The 23,156-nt window shown below is 47.3% G+C and overlaps 1 protein-coding gene across 4 annotated transcripts in view; it reads right to left on the bottom strand.

Moving 5' to 3' along the window:
• The window catches only part of LOC122368644 (UDP-N-acetylhexosamine pyrophosphorylase-like), a 30,005-nt gene extending 7,365 nt beyond the window's left edge, over positions 1 to 22,640 (bottom strand). For 2 of the 4 annotated variants that reach the window (XM_043342795.1, XM_043342797.1), the window contains exons 1-4: positions 22,525 to 22,640; positions 17,639 to 17,703; positions 8,705 to 8,829; positions 6,909 to 7,066 (exon numbers count right to left, since the gene is read on the bottom strand). In XM_043342795.1, coding sequence (XP_043198730.1) covers positions 6,909 to 7,066; positions 8,705 to 8,829; positions 17,639 to 17,695 — 340 coding nt within the window. In that variant the 5' untranslated portion in view covers positions 17,696 to 17,703; positions 22,525 to 22,640. Of the gene's footprint in view, positions 1 to 6,908; positions 7,067 to 8,704; positions 8,830 to 15,235; positions 15,333 to 17,638; positions 17,704 to 18,832; positions 18,841 to 22,513 lie in introns of those variants that run through there. The other 2 variants (XM_043342796.1, XM_043342798.1) reach the window with 2 other exon arrangements.
• Between the last annotated feature and the right edge of the window lie 516 nt (positions 22,641 to 23,156).

Genomic DNA, 23,156 nt, shown 5'->3' with positions numbered 1-23,156 from the left:
CCCAGTGGGGCGCGGGTTAATGTCCTAGTGCATATCCCAGAATCCAACCGCAACTGTGATCTTGGGTTCAATGTGTGCGATGAATTTACTCATTACTGTGTGTAGTAACGGCAACTGAGGGGAAAATAAAATGCAATAAGGTACCGAAACGTCCATATCGCCGATCTTTTTTGGGCTGGGTAACACTGAACTAGAAGAGTTGGTCGAACGGATGAGATGAGCACATTTTGTCACCGTTATATCGCTGGCCAGATCGCAAATCCATATCCAGACGAGACAACATATGTCGACGAGCTGCACCAACTAAGGTGATGAGTCCGCACCAGCCCGACGGACTCTAACAGAGCTAACAGAGCTGGAAAAACACACCTACATCTAGCAAGACCTAGAGCTATTACTGAATAGCTCATAAAATATTTACCAGCCTATCACACTTTTTAGGGGAAAACACCATAGCCGGTCATTTCGACGCGTTTTTTCCAAACCCTGATCTTCTTCCCGTGAATTGCCCGGAAGCACGAAAAATCCAATTTAAAAAGTCCAATCAATTATTCGATCCTGATCAAGTATCAAGCATGTGAGCTTGTTCTGACATTGCTTGATCTGCTGAGACAGACAAACTTCAGAAAACCGAGTCACTGTATTTTCTCAAGCTTTTTTCAACCTGTCGGAAATTTACGGGAGAACAGATATGGAGTTTGAAGGAAAAAAAAAAACACGGCGATTTATTCCCTGCTCAACCTGTTGTGGGTCTCATAGTTCACCCTATCATTTCCTTTTCCTAGCACAACAGGGTATGTGCTCAGTCTCACACCGAAGTTCACGATACCATGTTGGTTGGGCACAAAAAAAATCGTACCACACGACAGCGGATCAGCTGTGCTGTACAACACACCAGCGTCTAGCTGAGTGCATTCACGCCGACATCTCATCGAGATTGTCATGCTTTGCAGGTAAGGAGTCTATGGTAGGTTCACAAATCAGTCACACGAGTCACGAATGGTGGTGTGACTGACTGGGGCCAATTCACCAATCAGTTCGATTACGAGTCTGAACGCATAATGCACGGTGCGTCTTGGTTGTTTCGTTTTGGACGTCTGCCAGTAGGTGGCTCTGTAAACACCACAACCTACTCAATAGATGTCGCCATAATGTACTATGCAGTTGTTGTGAAGTTGAAAAGATTTCATAATGTATATTGCTCAGGATTTCCCTCATAAATTAAAACACCCCTCACCTAGGTACCACTGCAATTATAAGTAGTGTTTTGCAATGAATAAGTGCCTAGTTATGTTGAATTAGAAATGTAGATCGCTTTAAATTTACACACAGCTCCAAATCCCTGAAATGATTAGGTACTTCCCATCTGAATCAGATCAGGCTTCAGAATGAAGCAGTTCAATACATCATCATAGTTCAAATGGTGTTTGCAAATGCCAGAATGCATTTTCTTCATAAATTTTTTCACACACTAAAGCAATGATTGATGTAATGAAATCTGCATACCCATCACATCTGCCTTCACATTAACATTTCATCAAATGTCCAATATTAACAGATCACCCCTCAATATAAGAAATCTTTAGTAAATGTGAATATGAAGTCCAGTGAATATTTTGAACATAACCTAACCTGATCTAACCTAACCTAGCTACCTACCAACCTAAAACTTTCAACCTGGCTGTCCCAACTCAAAACCTATTACCTACAACCTACAACCTTAAGCCCACAACCTATCTACACATAAACCAAATTTTATCATACCAGATACCTATATATATATCAATCTGTAAGAATCTGGCCAGATGCCTACATTTCTTTCAGTCAGAATGCACAGAGTAGATGGGTGGTAACTGGTAATGAAATATCTTTGAAACTGGAGGATTTTTACTAGCAATGACAATGTCATTGCTGAGGTGCTAATCCAAAATATTAATAATTAACTTAACGGAACCAGCCAACATCACTGGAAATTTCTTCTGAGTTCTGATTGTTGGTTGGTTGTTGTTTTTAGGTAATATGTATTTTTGAAGTATATGAATGTATCAAATCAGATAAAATAACAGATGCACACAAATGAAATTTTAACTGATGCCTTATATATTTGTGAATGAGCTCAACATCCAGGTTCGGTTGCGGATTCCTGATGATGGCAAGAGCTAAAGGCTCGAAATGCTGAGAAACGTTCTTACCTGAGGCTGTGTTCCTGTTCCATGCTTCTCCAAAGCAATCTCAGTCTACGCTCTCCACCTACAAATAACAAACGTGCATGCATAGACCAACATCATCCCAACTTTAATTGAGATCTTTCCAGGATCAAGGTCTTAGGTCCCTGTACCTTATTGACTAATAGCTTGCAAGTATTGCTATCAGTTCTATTACGCTTCTATCAAATACTGAAATAAGGCAACAAGGCCACAACACAACACTGCTTGTCTATTCAATTTAATTTCTCGAATCGTTTGTATGGAGCAAATGTTTCGGTTTTCCTCGTCTACAAAATATTGTACAAGATTATCAATCTCGACGCACCTGTCGAACTTCGCGGCCTCCGTATTACGTCACACGATTTCAGAGATTTTCGGCAGAAAAACTTCCGACATCCCTAAAACAGCGGCTCACGAAAGCCAGCCAAACGTGAAAATTAAGACAATACAGCCGGTAAAATGATGATAATATTGTAGGGAAATCAATGGAGCATGATATATGTGAATACCAAATCACAAAAATGGTTTTTCACAGTTTGGCGAAGAGTTGAAGTTAGGGGTTGTTAGGGGTAGAATTTCGCCAAAACAGGCGAAGGATGTCATTATATTTGAACATGTCAAAATAGAGTATTGTGGGCTTAATATCAGTTTTGATGCATAAGTGGGCATAATTCATCAATTTTCTTTCACTTTGTATAACATTTAGCTCGTAAAATGAGCCTGGGAATTAACAATTTCATTTCTTCATAAGCCATTTTTTTTCCGCAAAATCAGGGTTTTTTTTTCGCATGAAAATGACGGAAGTTTACTGGGCTCAAAAACAAGCATTTCGCAAATTTTCCAAGAAAATGACCGCGTATGCAATGTATTATTTCATTTTCTTTCGTATTATCTTATTTTCTCGTCTTGGTTTGGTCGATCAGCGGTGCTGTCCTCATGATAAGTTAGGGGTTGTTAGGGGGAAAATAACGACTTCCTTCGGGATTTTGACTTCCCGATAACGACTTCCTTTTTGGCCACCGGTGACGTCACAGGCTGAACAAAGCACGCCAGGGCGGTGGTGCATGATGTATGAAGAGTCAACAGGGGATTATTGTGTCTTTGATGGCCTTGAATCTCGAACGACTGCTTGTGTTGTGGACGCTGTGGATGTATTAGTGTTGTGTCCGAGGGGTTTGTGCTTATCCTGATTTTCAGTGGTTGTGTTTGAGCTTAGTTTTGCTTTTATTCTTTGCGATCAATTGATAACTATTGTATATTAATCCGAGTCTGGTCCAAGGCTATATGCTGTATCTGCGCTGGGTGAGCATCGATTGAAATTGAAATTGAAATAGCCTAGTTGTTTGTACAATTCAATTTGTGATTACCTTACCAAACCTGTGCATGTTGTTTGGTAGGTACAAACTCAGCTCCAAAAGTCAAGACACTGGAATATAATGCAGTTTTTATTTTGTCACAATCACATCACCCATGCAGCATCAGCATGCTGATATCAACTGCTAATGCCATGCTGTCTCGGTCTTGCATTTGTCTTCTTCCATACGTCTTGCAGTTGCTGCATTCATACCTCGACCTATATTTTATATCAATATTGCCAGAACATAAGAATATGAATATTGCTTAACATTGTATATGCCTATATTCAAATTGGCGCTCATTGAGACAGAGGTATTTTATGACTTAGCAAGAAGTTGCCAAACACATTGATGCTTGCAGAACAGTATGATATATTTAAGTGAAAAAGTCGTGAGGATGTCTTTTTCCCAATTTTTAGGATGTCATTATCCTTTTCATTAGGGGAGGATTTCCCCACAACATTGCCAATTTGGCCACACTGCGGAGGGGCGGGGGTCAGTCAGAGACCGCCTCCAGACCTGTCGGAGGGAGGGGGTCAGTCAGGGGACGGCCTCCAGACCTGTCAGAGGGAGGGGGTCAGTCAGGGGACGGCCTCCAGACCTGTCAGAGGGAAGGGATGAGTCAGGGGACGGCCTCCAGACCTGTCGGAGGGAGGGGGGTCAGTCAGGGGACGGCCTCCAAGTCCAGACCTGTCGGAGGGGAGGGGGGGGGGATAAGTCAAGGTCTTCAACGGTCAGCGGTGGGGGTGTCAGGGGACGTTCTTATAAACCGTAAGCTAGAGAAGGGAGCGAGGGGCCGTGGAACGGTCCCAGACCTGCCAGAGGAGAACATTGCGTCGGAGAACAGTCTACAAATCTGTATACGATGATAAATAATGTCATGGATCCCAGAGCTTTGTGCCGGGAGGCAGTGAAGGAAAATTGTCGAATGACAATTTCAAGAGTTGTCCTGGAGGACAGCGAGAATAATTGTCTCTTGAGCTACCCGAAAGGGAAAGGGGAAGATGCGGGAGAGCGGTTTCCCGAGGTGCCCGTGCGATCTTAATTCAGTTGCCCGAACAGTGGCGCGTACAATTGGATGTCTAATATCCATCATAATAACTCACCTATTTATTCATCAACTTATTTACTTCATTTATTCACTTTATATTATTTCTTCATTTACATATGTATTTCATCACTCCTTTATTGATTGATTTGTGCAGAGGGAGCCCGGAGCACCTATTTGACAAGTCAGGTGAGGAATATGGTGCAGGTACGAAACTCGTACCTTGGTAGCATCTGCCCAGATATTGATGGACAATGGATTGGACATGTTACTGACTACCGATGAATCTTGCCCAATTCACAGGACATATGCGCCGTTTAAATTGCAGAAATATTTATGTCTCAATCCATTAACTCATATTCGTACTGCTTAAGGTGCCGTTTCATAATAATGCGCGGCGACAAATATCGTGCGGTGGGGTTGCCAGAGAAACATGCTTGCACATTCTTCGCCAAAAAGTCTGGCTTTGCTATAGCATCCATCGAAAAATTCGAGCTAAATTTGTTTCAAGATATCTAGCAACCAACAAACAAACCTGGGCGTTTTCAAACGTAACATTTAATACAACACTAATGACCATTTCGTCTGTCAGCAACAGTAGTGCAGTCCACATGAAAACCGGTGGCATGGCGACAATCTATAAATAACGCCGTACGGATCGCCGCTTTACAGCGTGTCGCAGTAATCCAATGTCTCCGGCGCCGAGTGGGGCATGCCGCGTCTGTTGCTGGCCCAGCGGCAGCCCCGGCAGTTCCGAGCGTGACGCAGGGCGCGGGCCCGGTCGTAACACGATCGATACGTGAGACGCGTCACGCCACCACCTGTGTCACGGCGCGTGACGGTCTCGACTGTCGTCACGGCCTGTTCGGTTTGGTGGTTGACGCGACGACAGGTGATCGTCGGATTATCTCAGACTCTTCAGCCAAGCAGCATAGTTTAGAAAAGTAGGAAGCAAGCGAAAAGTTACACGCCCGGGACAAAACTTTTCATGCGTTATGCTCTGTCATAAAGACACGATATCTGTAGTATGCAAGACTAAAAGAAAAGGTAAAAGACATAAAAGTAAATGATACGCCATACATGCTCGTCAGATGGCCTCTGGTGATTGGAGTACGTTCACGCAACTACATAGCTCATCGGCATACCTACTTTGATCAAACAGTGGGCGTTCGCAGCGTACGGCTCGGACGAAGGAACTCCAGTGGTAGACATGAGGCTAGATGAGGCGACACCGGTAGTCTGTCAACTCTGACCAATGAAGCTGGTCTTAAAATGAAAAACACACCTTGTGTGATAAGTACCTATTCGCGACTTATTGCGTCCCCATCACGGAGTAGGGTAGGGTGGAAATCCATTTGTAAGTATAGGTACTTTATTCTTCCACTTCCCTTGCGTGCTATACTGAGTCCATTTTGCCCCGGCCCACCACAAGTTTCGGCACAGACATCCCGCAGCTTTTGATTTCATCATGCGGCGGTCCGGTGTGAGCCGACTTCTACCCGTCTACTACCCGGTGTGAGGCGACCTTTCCCGGTTCACCATCCGGTGTGAACCGACCTTTACCCATCCACTGTCCGGTGTGAGGCGACCTTTACCCGTTTACCATCCGGTGTGAGCCGACCTTTACCCGTTTACCGTCCGGTGTGAACCGACCTTTACCTACTGCACCCGGCCGCCCGAGCTCAATTACCACCGGCATCAATAGCCAGCCAGTCTACTGGAAGCGCTCAGCTGGCCGGCGGCCATCTGTCAGCGCGGGAATTGGCCACCTGAAGGCTCGCCTGACGGAGTGAGCCGGATGAGACCGATCACACATTACCAAGAACGGCCCGCGCGCCGGTCAACCGCGCTAAATCGATAACGTGACCCGCTTCTGCGCCGCCAGACATTTCACAACAGGGCGTTGGTCAAACACTCGACACCAACTACACGGGTATCTCCGCAACGACGCAGGTGCCCTGATCACGGCCGGTGGCCAGTGGCCAGGACTGAACGCCATACATTGAGTTGTGCCAGCATTGAGACCCGGCGTGGGCCCCAATCTGCGCTTGAACTGAACTCAGCCTCAATTGGACACTCCATGCGAGCAACTTCAAACAGTACTTGAAACGAATACGGCGCAATAGTGCAGAGCGAGCGTGAACAGTGCACTTATGTAGAATCTACACCCAAATGCAAAGCATAAGGCGGTAAAACTATTACATCGTAGCGAAATGCAAGCGGCAGTGGATACAGAAAATGGCACAGCAATGACAGTAAACGGAGGCTGCTTTTAGCACGATAGCGTGTTATCCGTACCTGTGCGCCGGTAGGCCTCCAGTTGCTCCGCGGAGGAGCGGACCACCGATCCGAACACCTCTGCCGGCACCGGCTTCAGCCTGTCGTCCAGCTTCTCCTGGTCCTCGGCCTCGTCCAGCGTGCGCCGGTAGAAGGCGTTCACCTCCTGCAGGTCCATGCTGAGGAGGGAGAGACGGGTGGTCAGGTCTCAGCGGCGGCAGAGGAGACAGAGTAGCACGGGCACAGACGGGTGAGGAGGGAGAGAAGGGTGGTTAGGTCACATCGGCGGCAGAGGAGACAGAGCAGCGAGGGCACGGGCGGCCCGGGACGGCGAGACGGGCGGTTACGGCGTACAGGCGGTCACGGAAGTAGAAGGATAGGACACTAAGGCAGTGGGTGTTAGCGGCGCCTTGGTTGATGCGTTAAGTCGCAGCATAGCTGACATCAGTTTTATTGTTTGTGTGGGGCAGGGACGAGCAGTTGGATGGCCCGCAACCAAATAAAGGTCCGAATGTTTTTATTATAACTTTCTCCTGTTGTGTATTGTAAGCGTTAGAAAACTGCGCCAAAAATGACTAAAACGAAAGAATTCGAATTGTTACACAAAACAGATTTAAAACAATTAAGGCACTCGTAGGAAAATGTCCAGTGACATTTATCGGTTGGGCCCATTTATTCGGTACCTATCTACCCGGAGAGGAGATGACATGATATCGAGGGCGTGAACACAAACAGACCAGATTGCTGGCCGTGTGATCGAGCACAAAACAAGACCACCGGTGCAGATAATCGCACACTGCTATCAAGTGTGTTTGCACAGACTAGAAAATATGCGGATCTACGCGTTTATCAAGAAGTCAAGAAGGTTTGAGTATTTTTTACTGTTATCTATCAAAAACATGTTTCACATGAAAGGTGGACCTAAATAAACTGCAAAAACGTCACCAATACAAACTCATCCAATTGTGCTCCGAGGTGAGTTACTGGCTCACAACCGAGTCTTTCACAGCTGCGCAAGCCCGTCCTTCCATTGCTAATACCGTATCTGAACTCAACAGCTTTTGTCAACAGCAGCACATAAAGCACGCCACCAGGAGCCAGCTGGCGATACATACCGGTGTGACATGCAAATGATTGAGAAAAAATGGACAGTGAGGGAGAGAAAGGGAGAGAAAAGGATGGAAACAGAGAGCAAGATGGATGGGTAGAGGAGACAGATAAAATACGAGAGAGAGAGAGAGAGAGAGAGAGAGAGAGAGAGAGAGAGAGAGAGAGAGAGAGAGAGAGAGAGAGAGAGAGAGAGAGAGAGAGAGAGAGAGAGAGAGAGAGAGAGAGAGAGAGACAGAGACAGAGACAGAGCCAGAGCCAGAGCCAGAGCCAGAGCCAGAGCCAGAGCCAGAGCCAGAGCCAGAGCCAGAGCCAGAGCCAGAGCCAGAGCCAGAGCCAGAGCCAGAGCCAGAGCCAGAGCCAGAGCCAGAGCCAGAGCCAGAGCCAGAGCCAGAGCCAGAGCCAGAGCCAGAGACAGAGACAGAGACAGAGACAGAGACAGAGACAGAGACAGAGACAGAGACAGAGACAGAGACAGAGACAGAGACAGAGACAGAGACAGAGACAGAGACAGAGACAGAGACAGAGACAGAGACAGAGACAGAGACAGAGACAGAGACAGAGACAGAGACAGAGACAGAGACAGAGACAGAGAGAGAGAGAGAGAGAGAGAGAGAGAGAGAGAGAGAGAGAGAGAGAGAGAGAGAGAGAGAGAGAGAGAGAGAGAGAGAGAGAGAGAGAGAGAGAGAGAGACGTCCGTGCCGGCTCACCTCGTAATGTCCTCATAGAGGGCCTGGCGCTGCTCGGGCTCCAGGCTCGGCCAGAACTGCAGTAGGTGCTCCTGACCGGCCTCCTTCAGATCGGCGCGCAGCCGCTCCACGTCCATGGCTGCTGGCTGGGAAGGGAGAGAACGTATCAGAGCGGCAGTTACCCCAGGGGATGAACACAACTCAGAACACCAGACGGCAGTGCTAACAGCGGGGAGAACAAACTTCAGAGCGGCAGTGCTAATAGCAAGGACAACACACGTCAGAACGACAGTGCTGACACTTGACAGCAGGGAGAACACACGTCAGAACGGCAGTGCTGACGGCGGGGACAACACACGTCAGAACGGCAGTGCTAACAGCGCACACAAAGGAGCAAGGGGTCGGTACCAGCAGAGATTACAGAGTCGGTGAGACAGAGGGGGGACAGCAGGAATGATCGGCACAGAAGACAGAGCCGGTAAACTTCTTGACTGGTGCCGAAAAGCACGGCGAACCTCGATGGGCAGTGGGGACTGACATACATAGAGAGCCTGCAAAAACGGGGAACTACCTAGCTGGGTCGATAAAGGTGGGAAACTACGAATTAATATCGATGAGCGGAACGCAAATACAGGCTAGCAGAGGACGACACCGACCAGCACTTTAGCGTTGGGGCATCAATAGAGATGGGAGGCCGCCAATGGCATCAGGCTGTCGGCTATTATCAACAGGGGCGGAGGGTATAGGATAGGATCAATAGCAACGAAGAGCCGACCACCCTCCGGCAGGAATTTACTCAGCATAATTTGAACGAAATCCGACTAATCAGGTAGATTCAACAGGATCAGATCGACTTTGCATCGTTCCAACAAATTAACGTGATTGAACATTATTGAACGCTGGTAACGACCTGAAGCGATCGTAAATGGCATTAGAATTTTAGTTCATGGGACGGAGAAACTAATTATCAGACAGCCACACGCTGATGTAGTCCATGACTATCGGTCACCCTGCAGACGCCGCGATCTATGCACCTATCAAGACACGCGGACCCAACACCGATGACCCGGGGCGCTCACCACAGAGTGGCCCTCCGACACTTCGCCACAGAGCAGACACAGTCAACACCTCCCGCTAATGCCTCTGGCGTTCCGTGAACACCTGTGGCGTCGTCCCTGTCCCACACCGGCGACTCGTCCCCGCTCAATCTCGGGCAGAAATGGCCCCTCCCCGCCGGCTCCGCAGCAGGCAGAAATGGGCCCCTCCCTCTGCCGCGGGCCATAGGCGGCGGAACGGGGAGGGCACCAGGGCACCGTGCCCCCTTTTGATTTTGCCATTTTATCATTAGCCCTATGGGCGTTGCATGGAAAGAATGGGACCAAAAGTCAGCAGTGCCCCCCCCCCCTTATTGAAGGTGTTCCGCCACTACTGCAGCGGGCAGCAAAGGTCGCCCCTCCCTCCTCTGCTTTTTTACGCGACCCGCGTCACCGCGTTTCACCGGAGGCGTTTGATAGGTGCTGGACTCTAACATCCCGCTGAAGTCAGTCAGAAACAGTCAACTCCAAGTCCGCTAGCTCTATCTCAGTGTAAAGTTTCTCTTGAAAGTATCGCGTCTCGGAAGTATCGCCGTCGCTCCCTGGTTTGACAAACCTTGGCTTTTGAGGGTTGGCCGTCTGGCTGGCCCGTGAAATTGTGAAAACGGCATAGGTCGGCCAGACTGCCAAGCCAACCCTCAAAAGCCAGGGGCGCTGAAACCGGGGAGAGATAGCGATACTTTCGAGACGCGATACGTTCAAGAGAGACTACACTCCATGCCAAAAGTTTGTTGGACTTTGTAATCAGATTATACAGGAATCCCTCATTTGAGGTGCAGAAACGAATGAGAAGAGCGGCGGTAAGGAGGTCATTGGGGGGGGGGGGGGGATTCACGCACTTACGAGAACGGCCATTTGACTTCCGTGAAAAGGGAGGCGTGGGTAAGGAAGAATATTTGCGCCCGCTTCCTATACCTGCTACTAAGTAATGCACATTGCACAACACTTCGCTCAGTTATCAACTTCTTATATAATTATTACTGATGCACTGAATAAGTTGAGCTGAACATGACAAAATGAAAGAAACAAACGACAGCTCGCTACGGTTTGAAACAATATAACACTTTTTTGTTCCCTTATGACCTGGTGTAGGCATGGACAAGGTGGCATGCAATGTTAGAGCTTGTGTGAGAACCTGACGCACTAAAGAAATGCGGGGGAGATATTGGAAGCACTATTGCATTGCAGTAGCCGTCACAGCCCGACTAGGAACAGCAAAGGTAAAGTAACTACAGGATCGTTGTGAATCCTGGTTCATCCAGTCGCTCACAACACCTGATGATAACATTATCAAAGCATGAAGTCATAACGAAGCCCCTGGAAGTTTTGTCACGGGGCGATTGCACAAAGGGCACAGAACTAACGACAGACATTGCAGGAATTTGAGACGGACAAGATGACGACACAACAAAGACGCACTGTGGGGAGGAAAGTCGAGGAAATAGTGCGTCACGAGTTCCCATCACCGACGACTCGCAGAAGCGACGTAAAAGAACCTGATCATAAACAGAGATCCGGCTGGCGGCCGCCATTGACACTAATTGACACTTCCTTCAGAGAACAAGCTCATTTGCAAGCAGCTGAAACGCCGCCTCCGATACTCAAAGCTGAGGTTGAAGGTTTAGTTATTAGCTCAGCAATTCTATGGCAACGTCTGCTTAGCTGCAAAATAATATAAAACAAAATAAAATAAGAATACCGTCAACGCTTGATCGAATGCCGAAGCGCAGATACGGGTTTCAATGCGAGCATAAGACAGAAAAAAGCTTTGTAAACTCGCATGACATCCAGGGCTGCGGAGTCGGAGTCGGAGTCGGAGTCGGTCGGAGTCGGAGTCGGAGTCGGAGTCGGTCGGAGTCGACAGTTGTGACCGGAGTCGGAGTCGGAGTCGATATTGGAAACCCCAGCCGGAGTCGGAGTCGGAGTCACCGAAAATCTGTCGACTCCGCAGCCCTGCCAGGTGTGCGGAGTCGGAGTCGGGAGTTGGAGTCGATCGGAGTCGACATTTCTGCCCGGAGTCGGAGTCGGAGTCGGAGTTGGTTTTTGAAAGCCGGAGTCGGAGTCGGAGTCGGAGTCGCCGTAAATTCATCGACTCCGCAGCCCTGAATTGACATCAACCGGCATTTTAATTCACTGTCTGAGTCGAATCGAGCAGCGAGCGACCCAGATCCACAACAAACGGACTGAACACGAGCCGTGTTTCGCGTGCCGGCTGAGCAGCCTGAGCAGATTCGTGCAGTGAACGACCCAGATGCACACTAAACATGACTGAATATGAACCGTATTCGCGTGCCGGGCGGCCCGGACCCGCGCGGTGGGGTCATCACTCTGTCGCCCCGTGCTCATCACGACCTTTCGTAGTCAGGGCTCACGGTGGGCTGGCTGGCCTTTCGTAGTCAGGGTCGGCGGTGGACCGTCGTTTCGTGGCCAGCGCTGGTGTCGGCGGGAGCGGGAGCGAGCCAGAGGTCCCAGAGAACGGTCAGTGACGCCCACCGACCGCGGTCAGAGGCTCCGCCGTCCGAGAACGGTCGCCCGCCCCCAGCAGGGCGCGTATTCATTGCCCCATTGCAGCGCAGCAGCTCCTGCACGAGATGGAAACTAACTAGCCGCGCACTCGCCCACAGCCCGATAGGACAACGGTGAATGTGGGCCGTGAATGTTAACCGAGCTACCAAAACGGCTCCAAATGTCTGTACCGGGAAAACTCTGTATAGGGGCATTCCACGTCAAATCGAACAAAAATCGGCTGTTTTGCCCCTTACCATCAGCGATTTCATTATAAATTTGTGAGCGAGTTCCTGTGTCGCCCCGGACATTACATTGATGTTTTTTGCACATTCTGACCACAGGTCTTCTAAATATAGGGCATCAAATTTTTACAAAATGTTGCATCTTTATATTTTTGAACGACCATAACTTTGGTTGTACTTGTTTGATTTGAATGAAATAAACTTTACTGTTTAGGTAATTTCTTAAGCATTTGTTTAGAATTGCATCGACTTAAATATATGACCTTGAAATTTGCTTAACTCTGTTCTTAAGCACAAAAATTGAAATAGCAAAAAACACGCCACCTTCGATTTGGCTCATTTTCATATATTTTATTGCCTACCATATTCTTAACAACCTGTGAAAAAATTAGAGTGGGCCATTCATAAGTTTTGAAGAAAATGGCACTTATGCAAACGTATGTTAGCAAGCGCAGTGGAGGGGGAAGAGTGAATTTCGCCCCACCCCTCCTGTTTTTCGCCAATATCTCATAATATTGATGCGAAATTACTTATGGCTACCTGGCCAGAATTGAATTGCACATCTCATCGTGCAAGCAATAAGAAAATCGGTTCACAACTGTTCTAGTAATAGCGGTGTAAAGTGAACATCCTGTCGCCGCGGCGACGCGGCGACTCGGCAGCCGGCGCCGACCGCTACGCGCCGCCTGAATTGTAGACTGTGCCGGGACGGAACGGAACGGTTCCGTCTTTACATCGCGCTCCTTACCGCTGATTACGTTCGATTCGCGTCAAATTTTGTGAGAAGACTAAGAAATGTACAGGCAATCTTATGGTGAAAGAATTCTGAAAATAGGTTGGTAAACAATTGAAATATGAACGTGTAAACACAAAATTGTGACTGCTGCGTTTCCCGCTTCGGCCGATCCCGCCTCAGCCGGCGACATGTTACTCTTAGCAGGACTCTAACTGCCATATTTATTATCGGATTAACTAGAAATTCATACATAGAAATCCATACATACTCAAAAATGTATGTTCTTTCGTATAGTGAAGATCAAAAGACGTGAAGATATCGTTGCGTGATAATGTTTTCGTTGAATTTATTTCATGATGCATTTCCACACGGCTCAAAATTCACCGCAAAATACCGTTTGCCTGAGACACTTTTACAATGGAACGTGAATGCTTGACTACGATGACTATGCATTTCCATTCTCGCAGAGTTTGGGATATCACTAATCAGCAATCATTCATTTCAGAAAGTGTACACAAGCAAGCATGTCTTGACTCTGTCTTTCAAGGTCACGCGCGGTTGCGTGATGTTGATGCATGAAAACGGCGTTTGCCGCGAAAGTTATGAATGGCCCACTCCAATTTTTTCACAGATGGTTAGGAACATTGTGACGGACATAATATGTAAAAATTACTCAAATCGAAGGTGGCGTGTTTTTTCCTATTTAAATTTTTCTGTTTTAATTCAAGGTCAAATGCATTTCAAGGTCACTTCAATTTTATTTTATAATTAAAAATCAAAGCCTTATCAATTGCCTACAAGACCCTGTTAATATCGTTTTGATACCAGAAAAGGAACCAGAGTTATAAGCATTTAAAAAAATGATGTGTGGCATTTTTGGCTATATTCGATGACCTATATCTCGGCGATACGTTATCAAATTTCGAAAATATTATACGTAACTCAGTTTTGAACCATGCCCAGTCTGCCTACAAATTTTCAGAAAAATCGAAGGGGATGACGGATTTCGGTGTTTGATTTGACGTGGAATGCCCCTATAAGTAAACGTGTCTCCCTTGACATGTGCGTGTTGGCGTCTCAGTCATGTCCATGTCTCTACGAAAAACGTCACGGGCCTCGGCGACGGGTTTGATCGCGGACTGGTTTGTACCTCGAACACGTACCTAATGAGAACCGAACGAGTACCGACGGACCAGCAGCCGGGCTCCTCCGACTAAACCCGGCGGCCACAGCCAGCGTAACCGGCACGCAGTGCCCACTGGTTATGTAAGTATTTATGGTATGCAATTATGTAAGCATGATTGCTCATTATGCTCATTATGTAAGCATGATTATGGTAGGTAGTCGGTACGCCACATGATGAATCCTTGCAAAAATGAAGCCTTTTAATTTCTTTGGGCCTGAGCAGAACATCTTAATACGACCTATTTTTCGCAATAACTCAAATTGAATAATATTGTAGGGACATTAGGGCAACAAGAAGGCTTTCATTCACTGCTATTGTTATGGATTATGTAACAACAGCAAAAGGGAAAATACACACAAGCACACAAGCGTGCCTCACCTGCATCAGGAATACGTCGCTGAAAGACGATGTCACTATCGGACATCGGATATAGAAATAACATCTTACACCGGGGTTTGCAGTGCACTTGGAAAACCTCGAACTTGCACTGAGGAGGGTTGCTAAATAGGCACAGAAGCATCGGCCAGGATTTAATCTCAGTACTCCAGAGGGCAGAGACTTCAAAAGCAGTCCCTGGCGAGTCTCCATTCTCCAAAGGAAATGCCATAACAAGCAAAGGCCTCGACAGTGAACTGTAACAGCAGGGTAAATCTATATCACGGCGGCTAAAACAAACGAGATGCCTTCTGTCTGCTAGGCTCGCCCCTAAAGGCAAGTTGAAGTGACGAAATTCGGGGTCACGGCGCACCCCGCCCAGTGGCTATGACCGAGTAGCGTCGGCCCTACCTGTTCGTCCTATGAAGTTCGATTCGACTCAGAGTCACGGCTCCGTTAGCACGTCAGTCGCCGCTCTGTTGTCAGCCGCGGTTCACCAATTCACGGAACTGCTGGGCGATCAGTGCCCTGACGTTATATAGGACGTTAGGAGCCACTATCGTGCGGCGACCTCCCCGCCATCTAGCGGGAGAACCAGAAACTACCAGTGCATGCATGACGTGCTGCACTGTACAGCGTACGTGCTCATTAATTAAGCATTGGGATTCATCAGCCTCCTAAATTGAAACGAGCAGGCGCGTGAGAAGAATAAATCAATGAGGACGAGTAGACAAAATACATGTTCAAGGGTGGCAGCAAAGGATTCCCAATCCAGAACAGAGTCGAAAAACTACACTTAGAAGGCAGAGGAACTACCTCTTAACCCTTTGGCGCCGCCTCTTTCGGTGGCGTATTCAACAGAAGGAGCTCCGGTGCACCAGGGCAGACTTAGCCCCCTACTACCACCACAGCCAAGCCTGACTTCTCAAAATACGACTGGAGAAACGAGCGGATTGGAAGACGGTATGAAACATTTCCCTACGCTACAACGTGCAAGGCTGAGGCATGCTTTCAACCGCTGAAAAGAGTGGCTTGATTTGGTCTCACTGAGTGCGCCCTGTTGTCTGACCCTTCACGGTGAGTGATTCACTGTGAGGGACCTGCGCACTGGCCGTGGGGACGGGAGCGGTCCGTTTGGCGCCGCTGAGCCACTGCCGAGTGTGGAGGACTGTGGAGAGGCCGACAGCGACCGCCACTTGACCCAGATGGCCGGGGCCGTGAGAACACCACAGCGCCTCCGCAGCGAGCGCCGATAGGTGGTCAGTTGATCGGCCGGGCACTCATCTGCCTGCCCCTCCCTCTGTGTACGAGGCTGGGGAGGGGTCGGCACATATACTCGTAGAGTGTACGTCACCACCGCGCAGCGTTTTAGCTAACTGAAGTGGCTTGGGATACTATTTGGTAGGAATGTACCTTTTGGAGCTAATGCTGAATTAAACACTCGTTTGAGCGTTTGAAAACTAGGCAGTTATGGTTTTTATACAGCATGCCGTGAAGCTATCAGTGGTGGAACACATCTATTATTGATAGCAGCTAAAAGCCTATTGAATAACCTGATCTGACCCGACCAGCCTCAAGTGCACATACCTATACATCGTCTTTCAACAAACAAATGAGAAATCAAAGTAAGGACCCCAAAATATCCACATACATACAGACCAGCTCATTACAAGAAATTCTAGCAGGTCCCAAACTCCCAAGTTCACCAATGTTTGAGCCGTTCACGTGACCTGGGAGGTGAACCAATGACCTAGAACCCTAAAATTGGTTACCATCGGTTTCCACTCGCTACGGGCAATTCGTTCGTTTTTTCCACAAAGCTTTAGCTTGATCGGGGGCCGAACGGATATGAGGGGGGGGGGTCCAATCGATCCCCTCCCAGCTATCCCTTAGCGGGCCGCTGTAAAACTGCCAATACGTGCGATATCTGACTGAGCTGAGACATGGGGAATCCGGCGACACGTAATCCAAAACCAATCTGGAACGTAACATCACAGTCGCACATTACTCGCACATACTCATCCTACTGCAGGAAACGAACAGGGATCGAGTCGCCACCAGAGTATAATAGTGGCATAAGAAGCTCTGAATCGCCAACACTGTCATACCAAGTCCCTCACCCTTCACCAGCTGGTCGCCTCGAAAATCGGTCAAGCACATAATCACACAGCCCCCCCAAAAGTCCATGGCTAGGACCGTGCTGTCGAGTAAGATGGGCACAGGTAACAGGACAGACACATAATAAAAGACACATATAAGACACATAATAAAAGACACATATAAAGACACAAAGACATAAAAGACACAAAGACACAAGATGGAAGTGCAGTCAAGAATGGCCTTACAAGCACTAACACTGTACCAAACCAACTAGATATTTGACTTAAATGCAAAAAAGGTCCAGCTCTTCTATGGCATGTGCTTGTTGGACTGGATTTTTTCAAACTCTTAAAACAACTGGCAGATAGGTATTAGGTACGGGGACCCGCAGTTGCTACTGTACACGAACCCCAAGTCTAACCGTCTGTCCTGTCCAGTAACAACCGATAACATTGATATCGACTGCCGGTCCCTGTACAAGAGCAGCTGAGGTTTTCTGTGCTTGCCCTCTGACAGCTTATCGTTGTTCCCTGTGAGGGTGCTGGGACAATTTACTCGGGGTCGCTGTACAGTAGCAACTGCGGGTCCCTGTACAAACATTCAAATGAAACTGATGCACTATAACATTTCTACTTATCTAAAACTTTTTATATTATTACCTACTCCAACATCCATGTAGATACTGCAGTTAGTTTATACATCTTCTGCACCTACCTGGTGAGCATCCACTGGCTTCTCTGAGAAGTTAAGTGAGCTCTGAGATGATCCCATGTCTCAGCCTGAAAATAATGAAAATGTGAGTGAAAACAGTCACATGGAAAGAGAGTATCATTTTGATTTGCAAAATCATTGGCTATGGCAACTGACATATTAGCAAGGCTATATAAACCCATCTTGGTAACATGATTTCTGGGAGTAGGATAGGCAGGTGCTGAGTTTATATGGTTGCTCAGTCAAGATAGAGCCCAAAAAGATGGTCCAGAGCAATTTTACTGCTGCTGTAAAAAAAACAATAATAATAGGTACTAAAATATTTTGTTGATATGGGTAGATCAGTAGGGTACCAGCTTTCTGGCAAGTCCAAAGAAACAGGCAAGGTCGCTCTGTTCAGCACTAAGACAATATGGAGATGTCAATGGTAGCCAGCAGCAAGCCAGCAGTACCCAGGCATGCGACAATCACAATTTCATGGCACAGTGATTGAAGAACAGTGTCAGTGTGGGCTGGACTGACCAGTGATGTAACATCACTACACATGGGTGTTGCAGCATATTTCATTTTTACTGTGCAGTCAACCAGCCCTGTGACCTTTCAACAACTCATCCCATCCCAATGCAAGCACATTGACATGCTTCTGTCTGTGGCGGAAGTGGTGGTGATAGTTTGGGTTAAGCACCATAGCACATGAGCCAAGTGCTACCCAGAGCCATGGATAAGATGAAGAGGTATCCTAATCCCCGCCAGAGCTCTCGCTGTTCAGTTCAGAGTGGCCAGACAGCGCAGCGGCAATGCCACGTGCATTGTCCAGGAATCACTTGCTTCTGTCAAACCACTGACGCCACTCTGGCTCAGTTTGAGTCAATGTCTAGGCCATCAGAAAATGAGATCGGATTCAATTATCTTATGTCAACGTGAGCAGATGAATGTCAGTTTAAGAAGAATTCACTAGGTGAATAGATAAACCCGAACACTTCCAGAACAAAAAATGTAACTTTAAAAAATTGATGCATGACAATGATGAAACAAACTCAAACTGAAACTGAAACAGATGCAGCATGCAGCGCATAAACCAAGCACCATCTCATGGTGGTGCTTGATCTGGTCTCATGATCTGGCATCTTGAATGGGCTGTGACCACAAAGGGTAGCATATTTGATAAATAAAATCATAGTGAGAGCTGTTATTTACCTTTCAAGCTTTTAATGGCTCTCTCTATCGTCTGGAGGTTTCGAAAGATGCTCTCCAGAGATGGCGCTAGTAAATTTGGCTGACATGACGTCATGCTTAAAAGTGATGAGTTTTGTGAGAGCAAATGTAATAATAGTTGAAAATTTTGTACTTTCGCTTAATTGAGAAAAAATTAATATACGATTGTTCAAAACAGCGTTTTTCTCATTCATCCTTCATTGTTTTAAGAGGAATATAGACAGTTAAATTCTTTTTTCTTGACCGCAATTCGCACACGCACTAAATTAAAAGCTGGAGTTTTGTGCGTTCGTAAATCGTGATTTGAGAAAATAAATTGACAATAATCTTTTGCACTTTTGCTTTACAATCAGTTTTCAATGCAGATAAATGCATAAATCATTCGAAAATAGGCATATCTTTGAAATATTATGATTTTCCACAAGCAAATTTTTCCAAAAACTTGAACTACTTACAACTGACGAACGCATCCAATAATCTGGATGTCTTAGGATGAGTTCGTCATTTTTTCCCAAGGAAATACGATACAGTTTAAGCTACTTTACCGATTTATTAGGGTACTTTTGCTAATGAATTGATAAATAAATGACAACAATTAATCTCATTATCAACCATACTCGGAAGAATTTTCTTCGCATAAGCGCGAACACATCCGCGTTTTCATGAAAAGTAGCGCCTGCAGATGTCAGGACTGCTGCTTTATGTTTCGCAAGGTGGCGCAGCGCGCAGGGTACCGACTACCGAGGCTGAGGTCTCCAGACTCTCCACCACGATTTAGCTTGGAAATGGCCAATGGGGAAGGTCTCACCCCAAAAAACGGACGCCCTTTTACACAGCTGCATAACGAGAATGAATTATTGGCATAGCTGACCATACGTCCCCTCCCCCTCTCCGCCCCAGCTCAATTGAAAATATCGCCTATTTTCCTTAGTCAGTTATATTCTGACTAATTTCTCACTCTTCCCAGTAAACCTTAAAATGCATGACGCAGATGTCCACTGCGTAAGTCGTGTGCTTGCGTAAGTGTGCCAACTATATAGTGTTGCCTACACTCTACAGTGCCTACTGCTTCCACCGTTGTTATAATTGGTGATTCTCAGGTCAAAAGTTACACAGTGGTCTCAGAGAACAATCGTTTCAACAAATTAACGATTCAAACCGTTGCATTCTACTTATATTCCGGTCAGTTCTGCTACTAAACGATTCCGGCAAAACACTCTTTAGGTTATGTATTAGCGAACCACCACACAAAATTCGCCCAATCAATGGTCAGTTATTACTGCTGGGCTGAACCGTCATACGCTATATAGCCTATTGCAGTCAATATTTTCAGAACGATACCGACTGACGAAATACAACGTATTCGCGGATTCGCACATACGTTGGCACCCAGGTGGCCTGTCAGCAGCCGCACAAATTGAGATGGTACACCGTAAAGCATGCCTTTCCACACAGGCACAAGCACAGGGACACAAATTCTCAAAATCCAAACTTATTCTAACACTGGTCAAATACTAATAGGCATAAAGTTTTGAGGTTTTCTCATGTTCATTCTTCTTTCAACACACGCGGCAGACTGCAGCAGAACATCTCACAGAGCTGCGCTGGATGCAGTCATGAGCTGGGACACGGTTTGTGACCAATGACCGATCGGGGGTGCCAGCCTCCTCCCGGCACGCGATGCACTGGCCGCCGCGCAGTCGATGTCGGGGCACCGCCGGCATTCGCCGACAGGGTTCCATCCGATTCGGTATATTGGTGGCAGCCCGAACAGTGACCCACGCGAAGCTGGTGGACGTCGATGGCCGATGAGCGATGCCCTTCCGCGACCGGCGGTGGCAGTCGGTCCCACATCAAGAACAGATACCAGTCATGCGGTCAGTCGGCGACGGCGCGGTCGCGAGCCGATCTGATGGTCGCGCGGTGGGCGTTGCCGACGTCCACCGGGACCGTCGACTGGGAGAGCGCGGCCGCCTCTTGGCCGCCGCCTCTGGTCGGCGCGCTCGTTGCGCTGTGGGACGGCATCCACATCTGCAAGTCGTTCACTGTGAAGCGGTCGTTTGACCGGACCTGGCAGGCGGGGAAAGGGGGCCTCAGCTGAAGTAAAACCATCCCTCAGGCCAGGTTGAGCTGGCTCTCCACCTCACCATGTTAGATAAGCGGACACCCTCGTGATCATCGCAGCGATGATTGCCAATTGGTGTGTCATTATGGGAGAGGATGCCAGCCTCCTTTGCAAGATAGTCTGCCTTTAATATAGTGCAGCCCGACCCATTGCCTGTGGCAGCAGACTGGGCTTGATAATGCAGTGCAGGACACACCAAAGTAAGCGGCCATCTGTACCCCCTGTGCAGTAGGGCTGACTCAAGAGCCCAGAGTTGCCCTCCCCCCACCATTCTGTGCACGTGATAACTGGATGGGACATGCCATGATCAGCATCTGTTCAAAAGCTGCCCTAAGCATGTAAAGCTCCACTGGCATGCTCAAGCATGGTCACAGTCAGTTCTCACTTCTCAGTTGAACCTCCAATGGAAACCCATCACAAAGTAGAGATCAGGGCGCCTCTCACACTGCAGCACACTCAACGACTGAGGCACCATCTCATCACTTGCAGGTGGTTCTTGCCAGGAGCAATGCCAGCCACGCACATCAGGTGATAACAGCAGTGTACAACTGCAATCTACAAGCATCCATGTTCTTTCTGGTTTTCTCCTGTTGAGATCCACTGCCATGCATGAACTTGATGGGCTTTTGTTGCACTCCTCCCATGTGCAGACAGGTTTCTGCTGAAACAAAGCAAACAAATGTGATTAATAATGGCCCTGTTTCACCATCCAGACACTGTGTGCACTGGTAGCTACGGCATACCATAGCATCACTCCAATGACGTTGCATGTGATCTCTTAGTTTATGATGAATCGTGTTTGGAACAGAGTGAGAGGTTCTGAAAAACCGTACCAAAAACAGAGGTTTGAGTTCAAATACTGCTAGCATGCTGCTGGTGCTGGTACCGCAGCGTGCTAACGTTCTGGGATGCTGTCATAGCTTAGCGTCACAGTGAAGTTTGTCGACACTGCCATGGAAACCCAATGGTCTGACACACGCAGCGCACTGCAGTGCTCTGCCATGAAACACCACCCATGAACGTTGGTTGCATGACCAGGATCGAAGCAGTGTGGCAGACAGTGATTTTAATTTTAATTGCACTTACTAGAGATTAACAAGTTGTTGGTGAAATTGCTATTCATTATTCCTATTACCATTGTCTAAATTTCACATTTCAAGACAGCATCAGCATCGACATGTTATATAAATAAGGTTTAGACTTCAGGTGGCCCCGGGTTCCCCGGGTTTTTGCCCGTAGAACAAGGGCAAAAAGTTGTCAAAAAAAATATTTTAAAAAATACCTGCCTTTATCAACACCTCATCTACTAAAATCACATATCTCAATACAATCAAACAGAGATGGGTTAAACAACAAGGCCCTAAAAGCAAAAACCGTTTGAATAACAATGTGATTTTTTGCAACCGCTGCACCATTACTGTCACGTACGCTATCCCTAGATTGGTTGCTGGTAAGTAGTGGTTGTCGTCATCAACTCGTCATACAGCAGCTGATTGGGATGGGCGGGGCCTATTTTTATCCAGGCGATAGAGAGAGCCCTTTTAATTACCTTTATCGACTATCGAGGCATGGCTTCAGCCAAGGTATATAAAGGGTTTGTTCCCGTCGCTCCTCTAACCTCCTCCAAGCTCCTCTAACCTCCTCTCGTTTCAAAAAATCGTTCCCGTCGCTCCTCCAAGCTCCTCCAAGCTCATCTTGATTTCACATCTCACCACCACTATTTGCCTCCTCCCTCATCCCAAACGAAAGTTGGTTTTTTGGAGGAGGCCCTTGCGTAGACATATATGGCGCACGTAATACAAATGTGAATTGTTTATAAATGAGATTAGAGGGAAGTGGAAATGATTTTAGTGATTGATGACGATTGGATATCTTGAAATAGTAATGTTTGATATTAATCTAAGGTTATTTTATTAGAAAGCGATTATTATCTGTTGATTGATGTTTGCGCGCCATAAATCGCCGACCGTTACAGCCCGCAAACAGCTGATTTCCTCGCGAAAATGTTCCCGTGGCTCCTCTGAAACGGCTCTCCTCCAAGCTCATCCCAGGTGGGTGACATCACGTGACCAGAAAATGGCGGTGGGGTTCAACGATTTTTTCTTCTTCTAAAACATTATGTAAATCCTATGGACTTTTGTCAGGGTGTTGCAAGGTGCCAAAAATCTTCATTTTACTGCC

This window comes from Amphibalanus amphitrite, unplaced genomic scaffold (assembly GCF_019059575.1).
Source record: "Amphibalanus amphitrite isolate SeventyFive unplaced genomic scaffold, NRLGWU_Aamphi_draft 000964F_arrow, whole genome shotgun sequence".
Classification (NCBI taxonomy): domain Eukaryota; kingdom Metazoa; phylum Arthropoda; class Thecostraca; order Balanomorpha; family Balanidae; genus Amphibalanus; species Amphibalanus amphitrite.
The sequence above is the reverse complement of the archived record's forward strand: the minus strand, read 5'-3'. Positions and strand labels throughout refer to the sequence as shown.